The 27,512-nt window shown below is 41.0% G+C and overlaps 1 protein-coding gene across 1 annotated transcript; it reads left to right on the top strand.

Annotated features, from left to right (window-relative positions):
• Positions 1–26,699, top strand: Pon3 (paraoxonase 3). Its single transcript, NM_001004086.1, has 9 exons — positions 1–88; positions 1,675–1,745; positions 7,763–7,818; positions 13,048–13,213; positions 17,248–17,374; positions 20,664–20,864; positions 21,978–22,059; positions 22,279–22,407; positions 26,168–26,699. Exons 1-9 carry the CDS (start codon positions 15–17, stop codon positions 26,324–26,326), a joined length of 1,065 nt encoding a protein of 354 aa, NP_001004086.1. The 5' UTR covers positions 1–14; the 3' UTR covers positions 26,327–26,699.
• The last annotated feature ends 813 nt before the right edge of the window (positions 26,700–27,512 follow it).

Here is a 27,512-nt window from a genome sequence, read left to right as displayed (position 1 = left end):
GGCTCCCAGACACCATGGGGAAGCTAGTGGCGCTGACCGTGCTGGGGGCCAGTTTGGCCTTACTGGGGGAAAGGCTTCTGAATTTTAGGTGAGTGGACATCTCCGTGGAGATGTCTTTAGCTCTCTTTCCTTTCTAGTCCATGTCAAGGATGACCCACTTCCAACTTACTCGCGGGTGGAAAGCAGTTTTGGACCTCAGTCCCTAATGAACTTCTCCTTGAGACTCACCCGTTAGGAAAAGGGACAGCTGCTCGCCTTTCTAGGCTGCCAGGGTAGGAAAGCCCACGGTTGATTTCTGAAGGTTGGGTACCTTTTCCAGGTCTTCTGTTGCAGCTCTGTTGCCTTTGTGAAATACTAAAGTCCTCTGCAAGTGCTGAACTTGGGGGAGGGGACCAGACTAGCAGCTGGGTGTTTATGACTGACTCAGACACTGAAAGTGCTGTGTGTTACAGAACCCATGCCACTTTGGAAGATGAGCCAGGAAACTGGGAAGAGAGCTCCAGAAAAATGGGGAAGAGAGCTGAACCCCGCAGACAGAAACTGGCTTGGAGGGTGGTTGACATTTTGAAGTAGAAGATCCGGCAGGGACAGCCATCCCGGAATTAAACTCAGTTTGATCTGAAAGAACTTTTAAAACAAAACAAAACAAAAACGCTTTTTTTTTTTTTTTGCCTTATTGCTACATGGGGCTGAGGTCTTTGCTTGCCATCAAGTTGTTTTTATTCTTTCTCTAAGGAGGCACTGGTCTCAGAGGTTTGCTGCTGCAATCTGTTCAGATACTTGATGTCTGTTGGCAACACTTTGTACTCCAGCTTAAGAGTGCTCATTGACACACTTCCTCCCCAAATAACAAATGACAGAATCGTCAAGTAGTAAATTTAAGGGTGTCAAACACACACACACACACACACACACACACACACCACGACATCTGGTACAGCTAGGGTGATCAACACCTGCTCCCCTACCCCATCTGAGTTACAACTGTATCCCTAAAGAGTAATTTTTATAAGTGATCGAAAGGTAAATCTAACTTCAGTCTTCATGAATATAGTTCGATTAATATTTTAAATTTTACCTAGCATTTAGAACACTGTTGCACTGCAAAATAAGGGTACTGTGCTGAAAAGTATTTTGGCTAATGCCTTTAATAGTAAGTCAGCATAGGATTAGTTGAAATGAGCTAACAGCAAAAGTTAACAGTTCAGCTCCTTGGAGACCTCAAAGAAATTTGGATTTTTTTTTCTCCCTACTGGAGGAAGAAGGTCAAAAGAAAACAAGAAAATATGAAGGGTGGTAAGTACAGATTCATAATAGGTAATATTTAGGACTATGATGTAATGCTATTTTATTCCTTTAAATGGAGAGTGTTGTTAGGTTCTGCCTAGCATTAAGTGGGGGTCTTATATTTCTTATAGAATTGTGCTGTGTTCCTTCAGCAATAACTGTGAAGTCAGCTTCTGTAGGCACAGTGCTCATGTGAAACAGATCACGGAATTAGAAATCAGAGGCGTTGCCTACCTATCTGTATGGCACCCATGAAAAGAAGCATCATAATTTTCATCACAGAACAGTGACTGAAAGACCTCCATTTCTACAGTTCAGACATTGACTTGGGATGAGGTGCTTTGACCTCCATGTTGGTTTCTTCGTGTTGATTTTTATCTTCTACAGAGAACGAGTTAGTACCTCTCGAGAAATAAAGCCCACAGAACCACAGAACTGCCACTTGATTGAGGGACTTGGTGAGTACATGGTAGGACTAAGAGGAGGCAGTGGGATTTCTTGGTCGTCATTTCCCTGCATCTACTAAATCATTTAATTTCCTATTACTTCTTGGTACCTCCACATATAGTCTCCATGGAGTTTCCATAGACCACCATCTAAAGGGCTTTCCTCAGACTGCCTCCTTAAGGGCATTTCTCCATCATCTGATGAATTCCACTTACTATTTCTTCTCTACTGACTCTTCTCCCTCCCCTCCTCCCCCTCCCTCCTCCTGCTCCTCTTCCTCCCCCTCCCTCCTCCTGCTCCTCTTCCTCCTCCTGCTCCTCCTCTTCCTCTTCCTCCTCTTCCTCCTCCTCCCTCTCTCTCTCTCTCTCTCTCTCTCTCTCTCTCCTTGGCAAACTTGGAGTCAAGTATCCTTTCCTTCATCATTTTCTGGTAAGCACTTCTCAGATATATTCAGACTTTCAGCCTACCTAGATGTCTTTCAAAATTATGAATCTGGGGAGGTGGTGGCGGCGGGATGGGGTGGGAAGAAAAAATATGAATATCAACTCTGCATCTATACCTCCAGCCTCACAAACTGGAAGTCTCCTCTCCCCAATGCTGAGGCCAGTTTCGATTATTTAGATTCTGATTTAACTGGCATCAGCCTCACAACCCTGACACTCCTTTTGCAGTTCCTCAGCCCATGGCTGGCTCTTAAACCCTTTTCTACAGTGTGGCCCATCATCCTCTGGAGACGTGGTTAAAAACCTGAGGACCATTGGTTTCCTCTTTGTTCCTCCTGCTCCCACAGGAGACCAGCAAGCAGCAGTCTCCTCTGTGCCTATAGACCTCATCTACTTGGCCCTGCAACCTTGTTTACTTGGGCTGCAAGCCTCCAGTTTTACTACTAGGAAATAAAACGACAATCCAGTCAGAGTCTGCTCACTGTCCGAGAATAGGAATGCACTCCGTCTTTCTCATCTTCGCTGAGACATTTTCTCCCCCAGTTGAGCACTGTAGTCAGCTACAGGTTCCGCTCTCCTCCTCATTCTCACAGCATGCCGAAACTCAGTTTGAATCCACGCCTCCCACAGAGTTTATTTCTGAGCTGGTGTTCTTGCTCATTATCAGATTGTAAACTCCTAGGGTCAAAGACTTTATTTATTGGTATGAGCTAAGACAGCTTATTTTCTGATGTGAATCTGTGTTTTCTTTTTCTTGTTAAAAGACTTTTTAAAGAAGCAGAAAAGTAGCCCCTTGGTTTGGGGTTTTTATTCTTTTACCTCCTACCTTGTCTTTTCTTTTGTTCTTTTGTCTTTTCTTTTGTCTTGTCTTGTTCATTTGTTTATATTAGTTTTGATTTTTGAGATAGTTTCTCAGGTATCTCAGGGTGGCTTTGAACCCATTACCTACCCAATAATAAGCTGAGCTTCTCACCCTCTTGCCTCCACTAGTGCTGGGATTACAGTGGTGCCCTATATCACCCAGTTTGTGTGGTGGTAGGGATAGAATCCCTGGCTTGAATTCTATCAACTGAGCTACATCGACAACCCTGTTCCAGGCACTTAAAAATGGTTTGTGCTGCCAGGTAGCGACACCCCCTAGGTAATTGTGGTGTTTCAGAAACCAAGTATTAAAGGGATTCTATTGGAAAGGCGTGAGCATGCGCAGCATATGTGGACTTATGAGGTTAGCTGGCCCTTCGACCACCTCAGGCCAGTTTGGGAAGTAGCAAGCGTCAGATGGAGGCTCAAGGTGTCTCCAGAGAAGCTGCACCAGTACTCTGTGTGTTCCAGCCCAAACAGTGGCCTCAGGTCAGAAGTGACGGAATCGTCAGTATTTAAAAGGGTTACAGGGAATTATCCAGAAGGTTACGTTCTGCTTGATTTTTAAGAACCTTCTCTAGGATCACAGTACAAGTCTTAACAGACAATAGACAATAATGGCTCCAGTGCATTTTTTTTATCAGTCTTATAAAAATGAGGCTCTCGATTAAAGCCCCAATAAAGTCCCAAAGACTGACTCTCTCTCTCTCTCTCTCTCTCTCTCTCTCTCTCTCTCTCTCTCTCTCTTCTCTCCTCTTTATCTCTGTCTCTGCTTTTCTGTCTCTCTCTCTCTCTCTCTCACACACACACACACACACACACAAGGCAACAATAAACAAAAGCAAAAATTTTTTAAATGGATCAGACTTAATTTAATATGAATGGCAAGGCAACAGGACATTCACCTACTTGCTCACTCTCTGGATCAGTGGTTCTTAGCCTCCCAACACTGCAGCCCTCTTATATAGTTCCTCACGTCATGGTGGCCCCCATCATAAAATCAGTTTTTTTGCTACTTCATAACTGTAGTTTTGCTATTGTTGTGAATCACAATATGAATATTTTTGACAAGAGCGGTTTGCCAAAGGGGTTGAGACTCACAGGTTAAGAGCCACTGGTCTACAGAGTAACAGCCATGCTCACTGCATGTGTATTTCTCAAAACGTGAGTCTGCCAAGCAGTTTAGGGAAATAATTACATTGCGAGATTTTTAATGTCTACTGTAATTCTCAAATTATATAAGTTAGCTAAAGTTGAAAAACTAAGGCTACAGTAAATACCGTAAGGCATAGGTCAAGTGCCCTGATTAACCAAATAGCTTAATAGGCTTATATGGGATGAAAAAAAAGATTTAACATTGGCACATTTTACATCTGTCGCGTGTTTATATTTTATGCTTGAAGAACTGAATATATTAGAATGAATGCAGTTCATTTGTTAATAAAAACAATGCTGGTGGTTGTGTAAAAACAAAACAACAAAAGCAGGAAGTTCTCGGGTCAATGGAGTGTACCTACAAGTGCGGTGTTAACTCCTTCGCAAACACCTGTTCTAGCCTCACAGAGCTTTGAAGCCCGTATCTGTGCTTTGCATGGAAGACACTGATTAAATTAGTTGCCTGATGGTGCATATATTCGCTTGGATTAGGGATTAGGATGGTTTCTTCCACGCCTCTGCAGTCTCTGCTGTATAATGCTAATCTCACAACAGCACATTTTTATTATTGACGTTCCAAAAATCTTATTGCAACAGAAGATGCCAGTAGGTAGACTATTACTAAATGAAAAATGACCGGAAGAAGGTGACTAGATATTTAAGTAGAGATAGCTAAGAAGACACTCGTCACAAGCCCTATGTACTTGATGGTAGAGGGTTTAATGTAGCAATGGAGGGACTGAAGGACTTTAAGTGGAATACAGCAGACACATAGCCAAATAAAGTTCTTTTTTCTTTTTTTCTTTACAACTAGATGGGTTTTATTTGTTATTTAAATTATTTTTACTTTGTGTGTGTGTGTGTGTGTGTGTGTGTGTGTGTGTGTGTGTGTGTGTATACAAATGAACAACTCTAGCAAGGTTCAACTACTCAAGAAAACACCAATACAGAGCTAGAATGTATCCAGGAGGGGAGTATCAAAGGGAACTGAGCCCAAGCCAAAATGGGAATGGATTTGGAGCTACACGAAGGAGCATGAGATTTGTACAGCTAGCTCTAGCAGGCCTTTAGAAGAGAAGCCTTAAAGTGGGGGAGTGATAGGGTCAACTTAGTCTAGAAAGATGTGTTGACAGACAGTGGCCTATGGAAGCAAGCTAGCCTAATCGGAACTTGTTGTAGAAACCTGGGAGTACATATATGACAAATAAGTGAAGGTTTGGGGGACGAAAGAAAAGGGGAGGTGGAAAAGATAGCTCCAGGTTCCCTGCTCTGGGAACCTGAGGATGGAGGTGCTGCTATTCATTGTCGCTGAAAGATAGAAAAGATAGAGGAAGACGAAGTGTCCAGATCTGTTAGGAGCCTGTTGAGCATGAGAAGCCAGGTGGCGTGCTCAGCACTGGATGACCGTTAGGAGTCTGAACTTGCAAGAAGGACTTGATGCTGATCAGAGAACCGAGGACAGGTGGGTGGCAGCTGAAACTGCAGGACCCGGCTGTTGCTCGCTCTGCCTTGAGAAGCAAGGTAAGGGCAGACAGACTTTATTCTATATCGAGAGCTGAGTGAGAGACAAAGGCAACAGGAAACTAAGAAGGGGTAATCAGAAAGACGGGAGAAATACCAAGGAAGTAACCGACCTGCAGTGCTGAATGACTTTATTCCATGGGTGGGTTTTCCCAGAGTGCATTTCACTCCTTATGGAAATAGCATCAAGCTTCGCAAGGCATCTGGGCACCGAGGTAGGTAAATCTTGATGAACACAAATGCTCAGGGGTGGGACGCTCTGTTTAACTTTAGTTTTCACATTACTAGTTGGGGATTAGCTTCTCTCCGATCTCAGGTCTTCAGTTCCTCTCACTCGCCTGCCATTCTATTGGTTCAAATTTACATTTTCTTTGGCTTTATCCTGGTTTTCTTTTCCACATCCACCCATATTCTCTCTCAGTTGCCTAGTGACAACCTAGTCATCCATTTCCCCAGGCATCCATTTCCCTCATGTTCCAATTATTGTGGCTGTGTAACACACAGCCCCACACTTAGTGACACTGAACAGTAAGTTAGGACATAGCAACACACACCTGTAATTCCAGCATTCAGGAGGCCTGCCATTCTATTGGTTCAAATTTACATTTTCTTTGGCTTTATCCTGGTTTTCTTTTCCACATCCACCCATATTCTCTCTCAGTTGCCTAGTGACAACCTAGTCATCCATTTCCCCAGGCATCCATTTCCCTCATGTTCCAATTATTGTGGCTGTGTAACACTCAGCCCCACACTTAGTGACACTGAACAGTAAGTTAGGACATAGCAACACACACCTGTAATTCCAGCATTCAGGAGGCTGAGGCAGGAGGATCATGAGTTCAAAGTCCTTCTGTGCTACCTAGGGAGAACTGTGTCATGACAAACAAGAAAATTTTAGTTTTTTTTTTCTTTTCTTCAGTATTGGCAGGGTTTAGTGAAGAAAGTCCAGTTGTTCTATTTGTACTAGCAAAGATGACTCAGAGGTTGGTAATAAGCCACCTGGGACCCCCTGGCTTTTCTCCTCATCTTTTCCATTCTTTACATCCCTTGCTCTGTAGCTTTGAATAACCAGACTTCTATATTTTACTTCAGGGCACATCCTTGAGACAGTGGAGGAGGGAGAGAAAGGAGACAGAAGGAGGAAGAGGAGGGAAGAAGGAACACAAGAAGGAAGAGATGGAGGGACAGACTAGACCAGGGCAGCAATGGCTATGAATTTAGCCTCTGAAGTCACATGACATTGTATTTAGCCCTCTTGATTTGTCAAGACAATGTCAAAATTCCTTCAGGCTTTAGGGAAGAGAATTTAGACCTTGCCTCACTGTGGAAGAGTGTGAAAACTCACATCATCTAGTAGACTGTGAAGCTGGGCTCTGATGTTTAATTAGCCATATTAAATTTCTTTCTACTAGATACAGTCCTCTGGCCCATCCCTGCTCAAACATTGTATAGTTAGAACAATGTGCAAGGCTTTCAAGGAGTAGATGATCTGACCCTACTCTTTCTCATTAAACTAACTGTTCTCCACAGCCTGTCCCAAGCCTGACTGTCACCTACTGAACACCTATCCAATAATTTCTCAGTGTGATTGTACATGCTTAGCTCTGACAGGTTGTAGAATGAAGAATACTCGGCAGAGAGACTTCCAAGGGAAGCAACTTAGTGTTGACTAACAATTCCATTCAGTAAGTAAGGAACAGTCTTTTTGTGAGGAGTAACACAGACTTTATATGCTGTGCAAGTTGTAATTTAAAAAATAAAACTAGGATATGATTTTATTTTTATAGCGTAGTTTGCTTTGCACTTTTCTCCTGAAAATGGAATTTTTAGGAAGAATTTAATGCTTGTAGAGACAGACATAAGTGTTCTAAGAGCAGCTATACCTGTGGGATTTCTGAAAGTTACCTTAATTTCCCAAGTAAATGGTTGAAACAGTCAGTGAATTTTCCAAAAAAAAAAAAACAAAACTCGAAAGTTTGGGCTATTGAACTTCTTTGAAGGCTCTACATATGCATCCTTGCGATTATTTTCTGTTTTGTGTTTTGCAGAGAATGGCTCTGAAGATATTGATATACTTCCTAGTGGGCTGGCTTTTATCTCCACCGTGAGTATCTGCCAACCGCTCTGATGCTCACATCAATAGCTGTGTAGACGGTGCATTAAAGTTTCCAGCTAAAGATGCCAGATGGACCCCTACATGTTCATCCCACCTCTGGGTAGACCAGTCAACTACAAAAGCCAGACTGCAATCTGGAGGGCTAATTAGAGCACCACAGGCATGCCTAACTCTGGCTGCCTCATGTGGGCAGCTTCCTGTGGTCAGCTGCATGCTCGGTTAGGGTCTCCATAAATGTGTATTGATGTCCATTTGGCTCTTAGGCTGGCCTCCAGATCTGTCTTGTTGCTTCTCAGCTCTATCACTGACTTATTGGGGGGTACTTCAGTGTCTGATAGTCATCTCACTAGCCAGTATTCTTGCCATGCCTGCTCATGTGTGCAGCTCTGTAAATGTTAATGAGTTTAAAAGTCAATAGGTGAGCTCTCAGCTATTCCTTCAATGTGTTTCCATGAGTAGAGTAGAAGATTATTTTATTCTTTATATCACCTTGTGAAGTTTTAAATGACTAGGACTTTATGCTTGGGAAGGAAGGAAGAAAGGAAGGAAGGCAGGAAGGCAGGAAGATCAGAAAAAGAAAGGAAGAACTATGTATTTATTACATATTGAAGGTTTCCATGCATCTATCAAGCCAATAGCTCATTGGGATAGTGTCTGAGATTTACTGGTTTTGTTTTTGTGGTGTTTGTTAAACATTGAAACCAGAGGTGTGTGCATATCAGGAACCCTACCAACTCGCTAAGTCCAGAGCTTTGGATTCAAGATTTTTGAAAAAGATTTACCACACTTTCAGTGTGAATTTTGTTGCTGCTGCTTTTGTTGTTGTTGTGGTTGCTAGAATTGCATGTGAAATATTCAATTGTTTACACACCACTAATTCCATGAATTCTAAGTCTAAATATGTTTGACTTAAAGAAAGACGTCCTATAGGTATCGTGATCTGAATTTGCAGGTTTGTAAGTATGCAGAGTATAGTACAGAGGTCTCCGTTGAATTTTAAATATGGAGAGGCAGGATTGTCTTTCTTTACTTTTCCTTCAAACTCAAGGATAAAACAAAACTGTCTGGAAAAGTCTCTTTTACCTTGACCTCAATTTTCTGTTGTTAAGTTTGATTTTCCTGGGCTATGCCAAAAAGACCTGCAAATGCCATTATTCTGTATAGTTAGGAGATGTCATTGCTCTTGGGAAGTATTTGTTGCTTCTATTCTATGCTTCCCCATCAGCAGAGATTCCAAGTCATTGCTAAACAAGAAGAACACATTATCATCCTGAGTATTGTGTGAGAGATGTGTGCGTGCCTGCTCTTCTCATCCTGCTGTAAACTGGCAACTCCTGCTTAGAGCTTAGAATCATGCTCTTTCGCTCTGTTTCTAATCTTCCTGCATTCGTTATCTTGTTCTCCTTGCCTCTCCTAAGGCCTTCTTGACTCTTTTGACAAGGTTTAGAAGCTGCAGAGGCAGAAAGAGATTCTATGGAGATAGATAGAGCATTTGTAAAGTGACAAAGAGCTTATCCCCACCCCCCAACCCTAGCCTTGGGACTTGGCATGCTTCTTGCCCTCACGATTACTTCCATCCTCCCATTTTTCCAGTTTAGCTTCTAGTTCTTAGTGAAGCCTCCCTGTGAAGGTACTCAGATTCTTCAGCAAGTCTTCCCTGGTTCTGTTGTTGGATAGGAGTGAGCTATCTATCCTAGGTAACACCATATCCTGATATGTTCTTGTTGCAATGTCATTCAACTTTAAGTTCTTTGAATCGGGGACTTGGATGTGTTCATTAATGCTCCAGACACCCAGTCTAGTACTGAACATATAAAATCTGAGGAGGGCTTCATGAATGTCTACCCATATATGCAATATACAGGAGGGAATCAGAAGCCTGTACCTCAAATCGACTGTCACTATTTCCAGTCATGAGTGGTATGGATGCATTTGCATGCTGTTACTGGCATCCAATAGGATTCCTGCCACAAATTCTAACCCAACAGAATGCCATAAACAGAAATTTAAATCTTCTTCCAGAAATATTTCCTTAGCACTCTTAATCCCGTGCCTTACTGTTGCATCTGTTAAATCTTGTCTTTTTATTATTTCTGCTTTCTTTGTTTGATGACAGTGTCCTCCTCATCTGTCTCTATGACTCCATGGTGCTTTTGGAGATATGTTGCCTTCACGCACACATACAATGGTGTATGTGTCTCAAGGCAGTGTATCCCTATGTATGGAATGGCAGAAGAGCTTTACAATGAATGAGTCAAGCAAATAGCTTGAGGTCCGTAACATTTCCTCCTTTGGTATTGCTATTCTTTGATCCAAACACATTACTGACAAATTAGCTACAGAGAGTGAAATTTCATGGCCCAATGAATCAGTGACACACTTAACTGAGAAGAAGAAATATCCACCAGAGAGAGGATCTGGAGGGACGTGTTTGACTGGTTTTGGCAAGTCTACTTGAAGCTGACCTTAGGAGGAAAATGAAGAATGTAGGCTATAGTCACAGAAAGAGGTTCTGAGTAGACATACATATGAGGGGATTACTGGGGGACATGAAATAGCTGAAGCTTTATGAATAAAAGAAGTAGGAAAGTGCACCGGGAGAAAATGGGTCTAAGGACAGACCAAAGAAAAATCTAAGAGGCAGAAATAGAGACAGAAATTCTCTCTCAGACCTCTGCTTCTGACCTTTTGATATGAGTGAAGGAGGCACATGACAGTGTCTAGAACCCACAGCAGTAAATAGAGAAAGAACTACCCAGGAAGACATTTTGAGACTGTTGGCATGACCTGTGGAGATAGTGTTTCCACAAAATCCTAGAGGTACAATGTGGATCCCAGAGAAAGGAGAGTTGCAATAAATCAGGTAATAAGGTTGGGTGATATTGCTGAGAAATTTCTGGTAAAATAAAAAGATAAATACATATTTGAAGTAAGTAAGAAGGATGATTATGTTGAGGAATGAAAAATGAACAAATGAAAAATGAAAAATTCCAGGTCACGGAAGTCATTAATGAAAAATGTGGAACAGGGGATCAGGAAAAGAGGTGACAGGTTTAATAGAAGAGTAGAAGCATGTCTCAGCCTCAAGAAAAGAGGGAGAAGAGAAGAACTGAAGGATTAGTCACAGAATGGAGTCAGAGGCAATTTCCATTAACTGCCATGGCATGTCCAGAGAGGAAGGAGGCAAATGATCATTTCATGAGAAGCAGAATGGCACATGGACAGAATGGCATGAGATGAAACACATCTAGGATACATGTATGGAAAACAGAATGAAGTTTCTATGCCAGTGAATAAGAAATCCAATGGTGCATGGTGACTTCCAGATGATAAAGAGATATACTAAGAATTCTTCAAGGTGATTTTAGAAGCCCCCCTCTTTTCTTCATAATCATTATAGTATATGTGACAGTGTCTCCCTATTGTGTTTACTGTAATATGTTGAGAATTGCAAACAATTTATTTGGATCATATTCACTCCAACTCTTCTCCCAAATTCTTCCCAGATTAATTCCCATATCCACACCTCTTCTCAGCTTCCCATCTCGTCCCTCTTTTTAATAACACAGAGTTCACTTTGTGCTGTCTATGGGACTACCCACTGGAACTTGGGTGAACCAAGGGCCATACTCCTAAAGAAAATAATCATGAAAACACCCCCCCAACCCCAGTTGTCTCTGTGGACTGGGGGCAGATAGGGATGGAAACAGGAGGGATCAGGTGTAAAGAGGATAAAGGAAGGATGTCCTCCTTCTTAAGAGCTTGGCCAGGCAAAGAAAGGGCAGAGAGAATATCCATTACAGAACAAGTAGTGTGGCTACTTCAGAGAGATTGTTGACTTGGTGGGACAGAATCTGGCCCAGAACAGAGTCTGAGAGTCAGGCCCTACCCATCCTTGCTCCAGGTGTGGTAAAGGAGGAAAATTTAAAAAAAAAAAAAACCCGGAACTTCTCTATGGTTTCAGAGATTTCCTTCCAACAGCACTGAGATACAAGGTTTGTAGGAGGAAGATTTCACATAAAACTTGGAGGAGGCTAAAGAGATGGCCCAGCAGTAAGATCACTTAAGTCTTTGACATAGTGCCTGGTACAGTGCTCAACACCAGCATGGCAGCTCACATCTGTCTAAAACTTGTTTTATGATATCCTACACCCTCTTCTCATCTCCAAGGCTGTCAGACCCCGACATGTGAAGCCCATACATACATGCACTCAAACACTCATCTACATAAAACAAGAATGAACTAATCATTTCAAAAAAATGGGGAGATGTGGACGGGAGTGTGCAGAGGACACTGTCCACCCCAAAGTGAGGGGCAACAGAAGGGCCAGTGAGTGTCTATATTTACAAGGATAAGAGCAGAAAGAGAACTGGGGGAGACAGTAGAGTAGAAAGGAGAAAGTCTAGCTAAGACTTAGAGAGGGAAAAAAAAAGCTAGTCTATTTTGAGTTAAATTAGAGTGAAAGGGAAGAAATCTGAGCATAAGAACTGTTTAGTTATTGGATAGAAACCTCAAGGTTGGACACAGGGACCTGGGGTATGTTAAAGGTTTAGTCCTTGTCGATGTCTATTGTTGATTGATAAAGACTTGGTCCTATGGATACTGTTCAAAGTATTAGAATGAAGTTTTTGTACTCTTTGGAGTAAAGGTTCAAGGTAGAATTTTCAGACATTTCCTATAGCAACAAGGTAAGTCAGAAATCTTTATGATGCTGACACCTGTGCTGACTTGTAGCTGGTACTATTTATGATAATATAATACAACTAGTGGAAGCATACGATCAGTAGAATCAATAGAATTTGGATATGGAAACTATCAACTATCAAGGTTGGAAAGAATCCTAGGCTGTGTAAGTTTCAGTTGCTGCATTTTACAGAAGAGTACCCCAAGACCTGGGCAGACCAAAGGACTCTAAGAAAGTAACACAGCTTGGTGCCCAGCGTTGTAATCTGTGGCTTAATTCTTTCTAAGATAAAAAAAAATGCTTCCTTTTCTCAATTGTGGCTTTTCCTGTATTCACAAACAAAGAATGGTGTTTCTGACCATGCCCCTCCCCCAGATCCCTGAATGGTTTTAGCGGACAGAGAACAAGCCACCAAATCAAAATGAAAATGCAGAACCCGAAACATTTTTGTTTGTCTTTGAGATTTTGGCTACCATAGGAAAATAGCGTTTAAATATGCGTAAGCGTGTACACTTATTCTCTGTTTCTATAGGGACTAAAATATCCAGGTATGCCAAGCTTTGCACCAGACAAGCCAGGAAGAATCTTCCTGATGGATCTGAATGAGCCATACCCAAAGGCACAAGCACTGGAAATCAGTGATGGGTTCGACCAGGACTCACTGAATCCCCATGGGATCAGCACTTTCATCGACAAAGGTACAACCCAAGTGACCAAGAGTAAGGGAGATTGGAAGGGAGAGACGACGACATAGATCCCCTGCAGGGCAGCATTTATGTTAAAGGTATAGGTCAGGTGCTATTCCACCAAAGAAATGTAGGGAACATTTGCAAAACTTTCAATGTTCACAAGAAACAGTTTTAAACATTGATCTAAAGAAGGAAGGCGAAACTGAGGCCCGGTGGTTTCCTTTCATCCACCTTTCTTCTTTGCCTATAACCTGTTTAAATAAGAAATCAAACATATAAAGTGAAGGCCCTTTGACAACAATAGTATAACAGGGAAAAAATCATACCATAAGAGACAAAGGAATAAATTGGAATCCTAGGAACTGAAACCCCAATTTTGTACCTAAAAATACTGCCAAAAAAGTGAAAAAAACACGCTCAAAGAATGACAGATAAGACATGCAAGACAATATGTCTGATTCAGAGCTTCCACAGACCATATTTACAACTTGTTTTAATAACCGCTTTATTACTATGAAGAGACACCATGACCCAAGCAAGTTGGGGAAGAAAGGGACTATTTGACTTCTACCAAATAATAAAGTAAGTCGGAGCAGGAACTCAAGCAGGGCAGGAATCTGGAGGCAGGAACAAGTGCTAAGGCCATGGAGGAGTGCTGCTTACTGGCTTACTCATTAGTGCTCGTTCAACCTGCTTTTTTATAGAACCTATGACCACTGGCCCATGTATAGCAGTGTCCACAATGGGCTGGGCCCTCATAAATTACTAATTAAGAAAATATCCAACAGTTAGGAAACATGGAAGCATTTTGCCAGTTGAGATTCCCTTTCCAATGGCTCTAGCTTGCGGCAAGTTGACATTAAACCATCCAGCATGCCCCTCAATATCCGAAAGACAATAAACTTATTTAAATGTAGACAGGTTTCCGCATAGACATTTCTCCTATGAAAGTATACAAACGCCAATTAAGACATTAAAGGACATTTGACCATTTTAACCATTTGTGAAATGCAAATGAAGTCAAAATAAGTCACTTCATGTACACAAGAATAATAAAAGGAACATGAGACTAGGAACAGGGCAGTAGGTAACAGGATCTACCCATTGGTCTTCAAGTATAGACCCTAGTTTGAATCCTTAGCACCTACCTAAAAAGCCAAGTATGTCTGTTTATTCCTGAAACTCCAATATTGAGAGTGGGGACAAGTAGATTCTCAGAATTCACCAACCAGCCAGTGAGAGACCTTGTCTCAAGGCAAAAAGGCAGAAAGTAATAGAGGAAGACATGAAGTGTCTTGCTCTAACCTTCATACCCAATAATATGCATGTACCACACATATATACATTACTCTACTACTACTACTACTGCTGCTACTACTACTACTACTACTACTACTACTACTACTACTACTACTACTACTCACACACACACACGCACACACACACACACACACACACACACACACGAGGCAAGTAACAACAAATGTAAGTAAAGATGTGGAGAAATTGGACTCCTTTGCTGGTGATATTGTGAGCGGTGCATCCACTTCCGGAAGCTGTCTGTCAGTTCAAAATCTGGCGTTATCATGTAACGCAGCGGCTTTGCTCTCTGGTGTGTGATCAGCAGAACTGGCAACACTTCTACACAAACACTCCTGCATCGATGTTCGTGCCAGCCTTTCTCCTACTACTCACATGCCCATTAACTGATGAGCATGTAACATAATTTCTACAATAGAGCATCATTTGGCAATAGAAAGGAGGTGGTGGGGTAGTGTGCTGTGACACACAAGGCTTTGAAAATGCTATGCCATGTGGAGTAGTCCAGTCACTGGGCAGAGGCTTGGAAGAAGGGGAAATGGAAAGGAACAGCTAAATAATGGGGGATTTATATGAGGGCTGATGCACATATTCTGGAACTAGGTAGTGCTTATTACTGCACAACTCTATGAATATACTAAAACGCACTAAATTTTACATTTTACAAGACTGAATTTAATGGTATGTGACTCATATCTCAAGAAACTACCCCAGAAACAAATCTTCTATTATCCACCCTGAAAATAGCCATGTCTGGTACATGTTGCTTGTGTATAGCCCATAATTCCAAACTAATTTAAATGTAATATATTTGTGAATCCATTGAACATATATGGATGCCATTGTAGAAATAAAAAGGGCATCTCCCTCTCTTGGCATTCTTTGCTTCTACTTACTAGTTTTTACTCCTGTTTTCTTCTCAAAATATATTCACCATGAAAATGTATGCAACACGTTTATTACTGGAATCGGAGATTCAAGAACTATAACCAAGACAGAATAGGAACTGAGCCAACAGGTATTTGATAAGCAAGTGAATATGGATGCTGTAGCATCGGACAGCTTACACTAATACTCCATTTAATAAGATGGAGAAGCGGGGATTGAGAGAAATGTGATCCAGGGTTGACTTCTCTGAGGAAATGGCCAGGTGGATTCATTTATCTTGTGTCTCTTATTTGGTAAAACTAGGGAAGCACATTGTATCTAACCCTCTTCAGCCACACCTTCTTTGCCCAACACTGTGCTGGCTAACACATTCCAAAGAGAGCTGAGGTAAGAGAGCAGTCAGTTAGCCTAGACTACTTCATTGTATTGGATGTTAGAGTTAGGGATATCAGGAGCTCAGATTCAAAGAAAGGATCATCTTACAGATTAACTGCCAACCATATACTTCCACTTCTAGATGTTGAATGTACCGTGACTGACAGCCAACTTTATTTATTTATTCCTTAATTAAGGGACTAATTCACCAGGCCAAAATGTCGCATGGAGGACTGTAGGGATGGAATGAGCCTGCAGAACAAAACTTATCTTCATAAAACATCTTTCTGCTGTGGAAGGGAGAGCTGTGGAGACCTAAGACTGGGCCAATCCAGTGCAGAATGGACACCTGTCATTCTGCGTCCCACAAAAGTGTCTGAGTAGAACCTGGAATCCACCCCACATTCTGTTGCCCAATGCTGGGCCCTATAACACAGCAAAATGAGACCAAAGGAAAGATTCACCTGTCAGGGGGAGCAATTCCACCTAATTTGCATGGACGAGATTAATGTGGTCAGAGGCACTGAGTGTAATGGGCCTCAGGCCTGCTCCGTTACATGTGTGGAAGCAAATAGGAACAACAGATACAGATAAATTTCCCAGTGAGAGGACAGGATCAGAGGAGTCCCTAAAAGCCTCAGACCTACACCTTCCTATAAGTCAGTTATCCTCCACCTTCAATCCTCTTCACAGCAGTTTGCATTTCAGAGCAAAAGCAGGCAGCTAAGAACATTCTTGAGGTTGGCAATGCCCGGGTTTAGCTGGCTTGTTCATGTTAGTGTGTTTACTTTACAGGTCTGTAAATGTTGTTACTCAACTCAGGTATTTGGCTTGCGTTAGAAGTTCATTGTACGGCTGAGGAACAGCTTCCCTTAAAGCATTCCCATACCCCGAGTTTTCTTGAACTTTGGTCGAAATGTAGACCTTTGTGACACACCCCCAAAATGTCTCAGAAGTGATTACTCCCTGGGTGACAAGCCATCCAGGGGAACCACATACATGCTTGCCTACCACTACATTTCTGCCTCTTCTCTTTAGAGAGGGTGTGTTAGTGAAGCTGTAGAAACCACTGCACAAACACACATGCTATGCACTGTTGCTTGGTAAAATTGCTGTGTTTGATAAAATTGCTGGGTCACCCCCTATTGGAGGTTTAATTTCTTCAAAAAACCAGAAGCATCTAGCATTGGCGTTAAGGACCTAACTGGCAGTTCATAAAAGCAACTATCGCCCAGTAGTGCCTGCCTCTATCGTTCCAATACTCCATGAGTGGAGCCTTGAAGTTCAACTTAAGCCGGAGAGCATAGCAAGATCCCATCCAAGACAAAACCAAAGCCTTGGGAGACAATCAGGTTTTTTTTAAAGACATCTAATAATGGTTACAAGAAGCTCACTCAAACTTCTCTGAGAAAATTATATCTTTCTCTGAAATCATATCTCTCCCTCCCTCTCCCATTTAGACAACACTGTGTATCTTTATGCTGTGAATCACCCCCACATGGACTCCACGGTGGAGATATTTAAGTTTGAAGAACAACCGCGTTCTCTCGTCCACCTGAAAACCATAAAACATGAGCTTTTCGAGAGGTATTGGGGTTAAAGCCAGGCGTGCTTCTGTTTACCCTGCACCTCCGCTGTGCACCTCCGCTTTCTTTGGTTCAGCAGGCATTCGTCAGCTTTTGTTTCGCAAGCAATTCTTTTTTTCTCTCTAAAGCTTTCTAAAGCCTCCCATGGTGGGACTGCCCAGCACCTCAGTAGAAATTGCTGTGTTCAGTATTGAATGTCTCTATATTTTCCCACTTTTTGAAAGCTCTTTAATCCCATAAAGGTGCTCAATTAGATTCCCAGCTCCAATTCCAACCTCTTTGCCACAGCAACTCAATACTGTGCTCTCTTTAAACACCTACTCCCTCTGCCAATCATAGTGGTGGGTTGTGTTCTCTGAGTCTTACCCACTGGGTATTATAATCAACCTCCAGATGAGTTATTTCTTTGTATCCAATTCTTTAAAGAAGAATTTGATAAAAAATTAAATAAATGAAAACAACCTGTGGGAACTTATAAAAATTACCTTAAGTGTGTCGATTGTGTGCCAAGTGCTAGGGGAAAAATACTTTGTTTAACTGAACGGTCACACGGCATTTAGTAACGAGCATAAGTAAACCGAGTCTCATAGAAGTTGTGGGCCAGGCAGGTTGCCTGAGTCAGTTTGTGATTGACGTAGTCATCACGTAAGCTCCAGTCTGACAAAGCTGAACTCTTAATTTGCAGTGATAGGCATCATTCTTATTAAATTTGGAAAATTAATATTCTTTAGTAGATAGCCAATTTCAGGGTTTAAACGGTAAGATCTCTCTCTCTCCCTCTCTCTCCCTCTCTCTCTCTCTCTCTCTCTCTCTCTCTTATGAAGTAAGCACATCAGGAGGTTCTGCAGCCACAGTGGATTCGAACCTCACAGGATTTCTAGGGAAAGGGAGGGAAAAGAAAGAAAGGGGATTGTTGGGAGTTGAACGGTGTCCTACAAAATGCAAAATAATCCCCAAGTCATCCAAATTTCACTTTTCTAAAATTTTATATTAAGTGTATGCTTGAATTTCTTCCACACATATTTCAGAATGCCACCTTGCTTGGAAATGGTCAATTAAAGATGCAGACTTAGTAGACTAAGACAGATCTGTAATCCAGTTAGAAGGCAGATGCGTGCAGAAGAGAGACATACAAAGGCAAATACTGGCCCAACTCTGGAGTGAAAGATCAATAGGTCAGGGGGAGTTTCCTGAATGTGGAAAAGCCACAAACAAGAGTTTTTCCACAGAAACTTCAGTGGGATTATGGCTCTGCTAACTCTCCGACTCTGTTGAACCATGTTCGAATAGCTTCTGTTGTTTAATCCCTACAGTTGATGGTAGCTTATTATAACAGACACAGGAAACATACGTGAAGAAGGGGTAGAGATGCCTGGTCAAGTCACTCATTACCAAGTGCAGTTGACACAGATTAAAATCAGAGGTTACCTCGAAAATGCAACAACAGCCTTGTTTCATAATAATCTGACCATGATAAGAAAAGAGAAGTTTATCCTGTGACCTCAGTTCTCCTTAGTCAAAGGTGCGCCAAGGACCTTCTCACTCTTGCCCTACCCACTCGTACATGTGAGAGGTAAGCCCATGCTATTCTGTGCTTTGACAGTGGAAGGCAAGAGGTCATAGCTGTGACCTTTTGTGAAGTGGCATCTGTGGGAGCCCTCCCCAGACTGGTTGAATTTGAGCCTACTTGACAGTAGGAAGAGGCCAGTGAGACTGCAGGATATAAGGAGTTTGAGAGGAGTAACACACACAATGGGCAATAAATACAAAGGGCAAAACTCAGCCTCACAGGAGGAAACTGTGAGGCAACTTAGTACAGAGTGCCAGGCAAGACTTGAATGCAATTTATGATGTCACTCAAAGTCTTTTGGCAGAGAGGTACTCAGGCCAAGTCACGAAGGATGGATAGGCTAGCAACGTGGAAAGCTGTACAAAACTGCAGAATGATTTCTGATTTTCATCCAAAGTTTCCTTTCCTAAAATAGTATTTGTTTAAAAAAAACAAAACAAACAAACAACAGAAAACCCTCTGGGTTCATGAGATGGCTTAGTAGGTATAGATGCTTGCCAGCAAGCCTGACAACCTGTGCTTGATCTCTGGGACATACATGGTAGAAGAAAGAGAACAGGCTCCTGCAAGTTGTCCTTTGACCTCTGCACATGCACTATTGTGGATGTCTTGGAGAGCTAATGAATGTGCACATGCATACACGCTTGCACGCTTGCACGCTCACACGCTCGCATGTGCATGCAAACACATACAGAGATAAATGATAAATAAAAATTTTCCATCTTTCTTTTAACTTTTTCACATTTCCATACTCTCTTCTCTAAAATGACATTGGTTGTATTATAGACTCGAAGCTTTCTTAAAAGAAAGAGAAAATGTAAATGCCCAGATAGACTTGGTTAAGAGATAAAGACAGGAAGGAATGCCCATGGCTCAAAGCTGTGTGGTTTTCTTTCATTATCTTACTCAAGTTGCACATGGCAATCAAGGGACCTAGTGTCGCTTAGGGTCCTAGGAGGACAGAACAGTGTACCCTCAGGGAAAAAATGGTGGTTATGAAAATACAATGGACCACTCATTGGTTCTCCAGCTCTTTCATTAAGAAACCAAACCCAGGGCCTGGGGAGATGGCTCAGTCAGTAAACTTCTTATCTCACAAGCATGAGGACTCAGGTTTAACCCTCAGAACTCAATTACAAAAGAATGGCTAGGCATAGTAGCATGTGCTTGTAATCTCAGTGACAGGGAGAGAGAGATAGGTCAATCCTTGGGGCTTATGGGTCAACCACCCTAGCCTACACGGGAAGTTCCAGGCCAGTAAGAAACCTCAAGAATCAAGGTAGATGGGACTTGAGGAACTACACTTGAACTTGAACTCTTACCTGCTCTCCCCAGACACATACATGAATAGGCACACAAATATCCACAAACAAAAGAAACCACATCTTTTTTCGGTAAAATCAAGCCATATGACAGTGCTTTGCTTTTAAAATTAAGCCTAACTCTAGAGGATCTAAAATAAAGATATTGTATGTGTCACAGAAAACTATCATTGACATCTACAAGTCTAGATTTTGTTAATATACATATTCACTTTTTACTTAAAATCATAGACAAAAGAAAATATGTGGAAGTAAAATCTGAATATTTTATGGGATTAGTTAATTGATCTCTACCATTTAAAACAGACGAACATGTTGATCTAGGTAGATATTAAGAGCTTTGTCAATAATCAAGATATTCAAATACCTAATGGGTTTCTCGTTCTTTTTCTTTCTAGTGTGAATGACATTGTGGTTCTTGGGCCAGAGCAGTTCTATGCTACAAGAGACCACTACTTTACCAGTCATTTCTTGGTACTTCTGGAGATGATCTTGGACCCTCACTGGACTTCTGTTCTTTTCTACAGCCCCAAAGAGGTCAAAGTAGTAGCCCAAGGATTTAGTTCTGCCAATGGGATCACAGTCTCACTAGACCAGAAGTATGCTTTTTATTTTCTGCCCTTTGCCCCTGTTATTTTGAAGAGCTCCTTGCCTGAAGAGATCCACTAGGTTCAAGTAGTTAGTATGTGCGTGGAGGCCTCAGTTGTGCCCACAGTTCATAGTAAATGTGTGATCTTAAAAGCCCTTTGTTTTCTTGAATTTCAAGTCCCCTCCAGTAGGAAGAGAAAATATGGCCCTTGTTCTAAATTCTTATATAACTAGATATAGTCCTTTCCAACATTCTTTCCGAAAGCAGGATGCTTATTAAATATCACTGCACTTTATGAGCCCAAAAATTATTTAACCACATGAATAAGGTCAGGCTAACCAAAAGCTCTTATCAGAGAGAGAAATCTGCCCTAGACATGTGATGGTATAGTTGTCAGACATATGATTATTCCCTGACTGTTTTTAAGAAAGCATGAAATTGTAAAAGCAAACACCCTTGGCAGATGACTAAGAAGCGAAGGCTTTCAGAACAGCGATGCACTATGAATAGCAACCTTTAGATCTGAGATTCTGAGTAGAGATGATCCTTGTAGAACATGCCTGTTGGCTGGATGTAGTGGTGCGTGTATTTAATGCCAGAACTTAGGATCAGAAGCAGGAAGGTATCTGTGATTTTGAGGCCAGCCTGTCCTACATATAGTCAGTTCCAGGACAACCAAAGGCTACAGTGGGACCATTGTCAAAAACAAAACAAACAAACAAACCAAACCAAAACAAAAACAACTACAGAAAAGAAATTGCCTCTAAACATTCCTTATGTTTTAAAAACATGAGTGTGATCGAGCTTCGTGGCCACACCATCATTTCCCCTGTACTAAGTTTGGAAGTGTGGACTCTATCCTTGGAAGGATTCCCTTTCCTCATTCTCCTCTGCAATGACTTTGAGGCCGTATGTCATCTGCAATACCACTTTTCACTTTATGGTCATATTTTACATCAAAAGCGTATAAAACCTTTCAATAATATTAAAAATACTGCTTCATTTTCTACTTTTATCGTGTAGAAAGGCATCACAGTGTCTCTTCAAGCTAGTGTGAATTTTTATATAAGACACAGTATCATATTTCATTACCACTTGCTTAAGTGTAAGTGTTACTTTACAGGTATGTCTATGTAGCTGATGTAACAGCTAAGAACATTCACATAATGAAAAAACACAATAATTGGGATTTAACTCCAGTGAAGGTAAGAGTACCCCAGCCAACCCACACCACAAAGCCCCATACATTAGTCTCATACTTGACCCAGCGATGCTCTTAAGGATGTACGTTTATTTACATTTTTAGATGCAATCACAAACCCTTAGCGATACTAGTGTCCAGTGCTGGGGAAGAGCTGGCCGGAGGCAGGGAGGGCAGAGAAGAACATTGAGATAATGTCCTTACTACTTCATATTTGTGGAAGGTAATTCAGCTGGGCACCTTAGTGGATAACCTGACTGTTGATCCAGCCACCGGAGATATTTTGGCAGGATGCCATCCTAACCCCATGAAGCTCTTGATCTATAACCCGGAGGATCCCCCAGGATCAGAAGTAAGTATCGATTTCTCCTTGAACTAACATGGAAATCTACATGAGTGAAAATTTCGCTGAGGTGATGTTGAGGGGATTCATGTGGGTTGGGTTCCATTTATATTCCAAAACCGAACAAAGTCTTTATGTAAAAATGTAGACATATTGGCAGTTTAGAGAGATGGGGCTCCTACATTTTTTAAGTCACCAGGGGCCAATATAATATCATTGCCAGACAGCAGGTCCTAACTTCACTGTGGCTTTCTGTGCTATTGAGAGTAAAGAGGAAAGATGACCTTGATAATTCATATTGATATAGATTTGTACTACTGTATTTCCAGCTTAGAAGCCTCTGCAGGGGTCAGAGAGGGAGAAATGTATAAAACCGTCTTCATTCGTTGAACACGAGCCTGCACAAAGGGTTTAAGTGACTAGTCTCTGAAGCAAATGTATTTTTATTCTCAAATTCTAATTATGATAGTAATAAAGACTGATTTATTTTAAAGTATATCTCCTAAAGTGAAAAACTATTGAATTATCTGAAACATTTAAACCAACTGAATAAGACAATATGCATAAGGCAATTTAATATGGTGTTGAGCTTAATGATAATAATCATAATTTAGAAATTTTCATTGAATTTAGCTGCAACTATAAATTCTTTCACAGATATTTGGAAAGACTTATTACTGACAATTACATTTTGCTAGATATTGTTTTAATGCTTGGACTATATCAGAAAGTAAACACACGGTGTTGAGGATTTAGCTCAGTGGTAGAGCGCTTGCCTAGCAAGCCCAAGGCCCTGGGTTCGGTCCTCAGCTCCGAAAAAACAAAAAAGAAAGTAAACACACATAGACTAGTTAGACGGTAAAACACTTGCCACTCAAGCCTTATGACTTGAGTTTGATCCTGGGTCTCACCATGGAAGGAGAGAACCAACTACCAAGTGTTTTCCTCTGACCCCACAAGGGATATGGCATGGGTGTGCCTGTCCTGCATGCCCATGTGCTCCCTGAAACACACATACTTACCAAAACTAATAAGCTATGAAATAAAACTTTAAACAAACATAAAAAACCCATGCAAGGCTTCCATTCTTAGGGGACAGAAGGACAGACTCTAAATGAAAGTACAGATGGCAAGTTGTATAGAACAACACAGCACAGCTAAATAGAGGGTTAAGACTGATGTACAGAGGTATGGTAGGTCCTAGGTTAGAATATAAGGTGTGGGTTGAAGTACTTTGTGACCCATTTGGTAAGTCGAAAAACTGAGATTCAAATCTTAACATGTTCATTCACCAAGGTGGGATTATTTCCTTCTTAACGGTGTGGCTGGTTTTTAATTCTTTTTCTTTGCAATTCACAGATCAGTCATGAGAACTTTAAAAGAGAAATTTAAAGAAATATTTAAGGCAATCATATTATTGAGATTTTATGGTTACAGTTTCCGAGCAACCTCTAGAAGACATTTACAAATAGGATCCCCATAATGACAACAGCAGTTGACATGCCAACAAGGATGGGGAAAATGTCACAAAGTCCTGCCCCTAGACGAAAGGCTACAGCCAATCAATGGCTGCTGAGAAAAGAAGAATCCATTTCCCAGGTGGTCAGTCCTAAACACATGGGCATCAGCACCAAACAGACTCAGCAGAATATGAATGGGTATACAACTAGTAATTAAAGAAGAAGAGACCATGTATCTGAGAGGGACTGGGCTATGGGAACAGTTGAGCTAGGGATAGTGAAAAGTAAATACCATGTAATAATAAGTTTCAGTACAGTAAACCAACTTTTCTTATTATATAGAGGTATCTAAAGCCTGACATATACTTATTTGATTTCATTATTAGTTTTTTACATCTATATTTATATAAAATAAATAAAAAGCACGTCAAATGTGAAAGTAATAGATTTCCTTTTTAAACCATTTTTTAAGATGTAAGATAAGCTGATTAAATGTCTTTGGATGGATACAGCTCCTATTCTAGATACTGAAGAAAGTCTAGATCTCATTTGCAATCATTTAAATGAGTTACAATGTTCATCCAGTGAGTAAAAATCATGCAGCTAACACTTGTCTTTCTACAGCATGGAAGCCCTCAAGTGAACCTAGAACAATCCCTTGGACTTTGAGGTTTATTTAGTCAACCTATTCTCACTTTGTCTTTAGATTCTTTTCACAATAAATTACATTTTAAAATATATAAGATATAATATGATATGTATATATTATTTATACATAAATTTTATATACTTATATATTTATATTAAAATGTAATGTAATAAATAATATACATATATTTATTATTTCCAGAAGTATAGCCTACACCTAGAATAAGAAGAATCATTACCCCACCCAGTGAGCTACCCATCCTTATTCAGTTATATATTCCACTGACTTTCTAGATAAGACAGAGCTTCCCTACAGAAGCTCAATCACAGTGGCTGCCCTTAAAGTTAGGGTTAATGTTGCTGTGAGGAAACACCAGGATGAAAATAACTTGGGGAAGACAAGGTTTATTCAGTTTAAGCGTCCATATTGCTTTTCATTATCAAAGGAAGTGAGGATAGGAACTCGGGAACTGGAGGCAGGAGCTGATGCAGAGGCCACGGAGGGGTGCAGCTTTCTGGCTTGGTCCCCATAGCTTGCTCAGTCTGCTTTCTTATAGAACCCAGGACCATCAGCTCAGGAATGGCACCTCCCACAATGGTCTGGGACCTCCCCCATCAATGATCAATCAAGAAAATTTCCTAGAGCCAGATTTTATATCAGCATTTTGTTTTCAATTGAGGTTCCTTCCTTTCCGACAACTCTACCTTGTATCAATAGTTGACATAAAGCCAGTCAACACAGGGAATGCAAATTTATCACTGTGAAATAATTGAAAACTTTTTAACATCTGGTTCTCTAGTTTAAATACCTGTTTATTCCAGATAAGACTTACTTAACCACAGTGACTGACCTTTCTCCACTCAGTAGAGTCTTGTGTTTTCTGCATGAGACCCAAGCTTCAGAGTTTTCATATAGTAAACTCGAAAAAAAGTTGTTAGAGCTTAAAAGGAGAACAAAAATTAAATGGAAAAATAAAAAACAATCCTAAGCTTCATAGAGATCAATATACATAACCGGTGCTTCAGTGCTTGGCTGTTTTCCTTTGGTTCCTATCTTAGTCATCCCCCACCCCCACCCCCACCCCATCCCCCACCCTGTGAACTTCATCCAGATTACTTGGAAACCTAAGAGCTTATGTGTTTACTGATTAGCAAAGCTGGGTGAGCTAATCCTAGGGATCAATAACAGCCCTAGGCAGTGGTGCCTCCAAACTCCTGTGTTTTATTTCTGTTTTTTAGCTGCCTCTTAGATATGGGGTCCTTCAGCAGAGAGGATGGCCACCCTCTTGACTATCAGATTAGGCTAACTGAGTGTCTTTTACTCAACTCGTCCTGGGATTTTCTGTCCATGTTATAGGCTCAGTCAAAGGCACATGTACAGATGGGAGCTACTGGCAACTCAGGAGTTAGACAAGTGTTTATGAGACCCAAGTTTCTTCTCTAGGGATGCCTGCATTATCAAACTGCTGAAGTGTCTATGGAGGAATTTGACAGGAATGTTAACAGTCCAGTTTAGGACATTAGTACCTTTCAGATGTAATTCAGATTTTTAGTTTACTGGTTTCTGAAAATATGCATTTGTCCCAGAATTGGTGGGAAGGGAAATATCTCGAAATATATGTTCCTGGACAGTATATTAATGAATGATCTTCTCTTGACAGGTACTACGCATCCAGGATCCTTTGTCAGATAACCCCCGGGTGAGCACACTGTATTCGAACAACGGCTCTGTGCTTCAGGGCAGCACCGTGGCTTCTGTGTATCATAAAAAAATGCTCATAGGCACAATATTTCACAAAGCTCTCTATTGTGAACTCTAGATCTTCCTAAAAATCTTTATATTTGACAGAAGTAAAATTGTAATTGTTTGATAAGGGGAACTGTAATTCTTTACAATTACCAGTGACAGTATGTATGGCTTTTCTTATGGAGAAAAGTAAGTGAGTATAGAAACTTACATACACAAAATCAAGAGTCAGGTTAGTAGCAAGGCAACCAGAAACCCAAGTGTTCTGCTACATTTAATATGCCCAACATTCTGTATACGCTGTGATGTGTAGGCTGTGACCATTTAGGTTTCCCACTCACTTGAACTTGTGCCCCTTGTTATCTATCCAGCAATGTCACCTCCTACACCTGTGATAGTCTGAGGCTTCTGCAGTCCATAGAAATAAAGAAGCTAGTGGCTAACTATTTACAGTTCTTGTTCTGTTTTCTACCTTGTGTACAACACCATCTTCCAGGCACATATTCTGACCTGTAACTCTCATCTTTAAACTCCAAAGCCTGCCTTGAACATGGATTTGCTGCAAAATATAGTCATACAGGGAGGAGGACTCTGGAAATTTAATATACATAAATCTCACCAGCTAGCTTTGGCACATGTTATGTTGTTTTTTATTTGAATAAGGCTTATTTATACTGATATTTCCACTATAAGTGCCACTAATCTTGGCTCTGAATGTATGAAGGGCCCTGGGACAGTTATCTTCTTCAGGCATGATCAGCTTTTCGACTAGTTAACTCAATAAACACTTAGTAAGCAGCCTCCAACGGACTGGCACCAATAAATCTAAAATGAAAACAAAAATTCTGGCTAAATGGCATGTACTAAGGACAAATCTAAACTTAATTTGATGAGAATAAGTAAAGACATTCCTATATTGGTTAAAACAACAACAAACAAACAAACAAGCAAATAATAGCCAATAATTCGTGGTTGATTACCACCACCTTTCCTGTAGGGAACTTCAAGACACCACAAGTCCAAGTTCTCAGCTCAAAGAGATTTATTAGCCCTAGAAGGACAGATAAGGGACAGATGCAGGAGATAGAGGAAGAGAGAGAAGGAAACAGGAACAATGGAGAGGACAGAGACAACAGAGAAAGAGGAGGAGTATTTGTCCCAGAGTTGAGAGAGATTGGGAACAGGACAAAGGACTATTTCTTTTCTTTTCTTTTTTCTTTTCTCTTCTTTCTTTTTGAAAATTTTCTTTCCATCTTTAT

Source organism: Rattus norvegicus, chromosome 4 (assembly GCF_036323735.1).
Source record: "Rattus norvegicus strain BN/NHsdMcwi chromosome 4, GRCr8, whole genome shotgun sequence".
In the NCBI taxonomy this organism is placed as follows: domain Eukaryota; kingdom Metazoa; phylum Chordata; class Mammalia; order Rodentia; family Muridae; genus Rattus; species Rattus norvegicus.
This window is presented reverse-complemented; position numbering and strand designations above follow the sequence as displayed.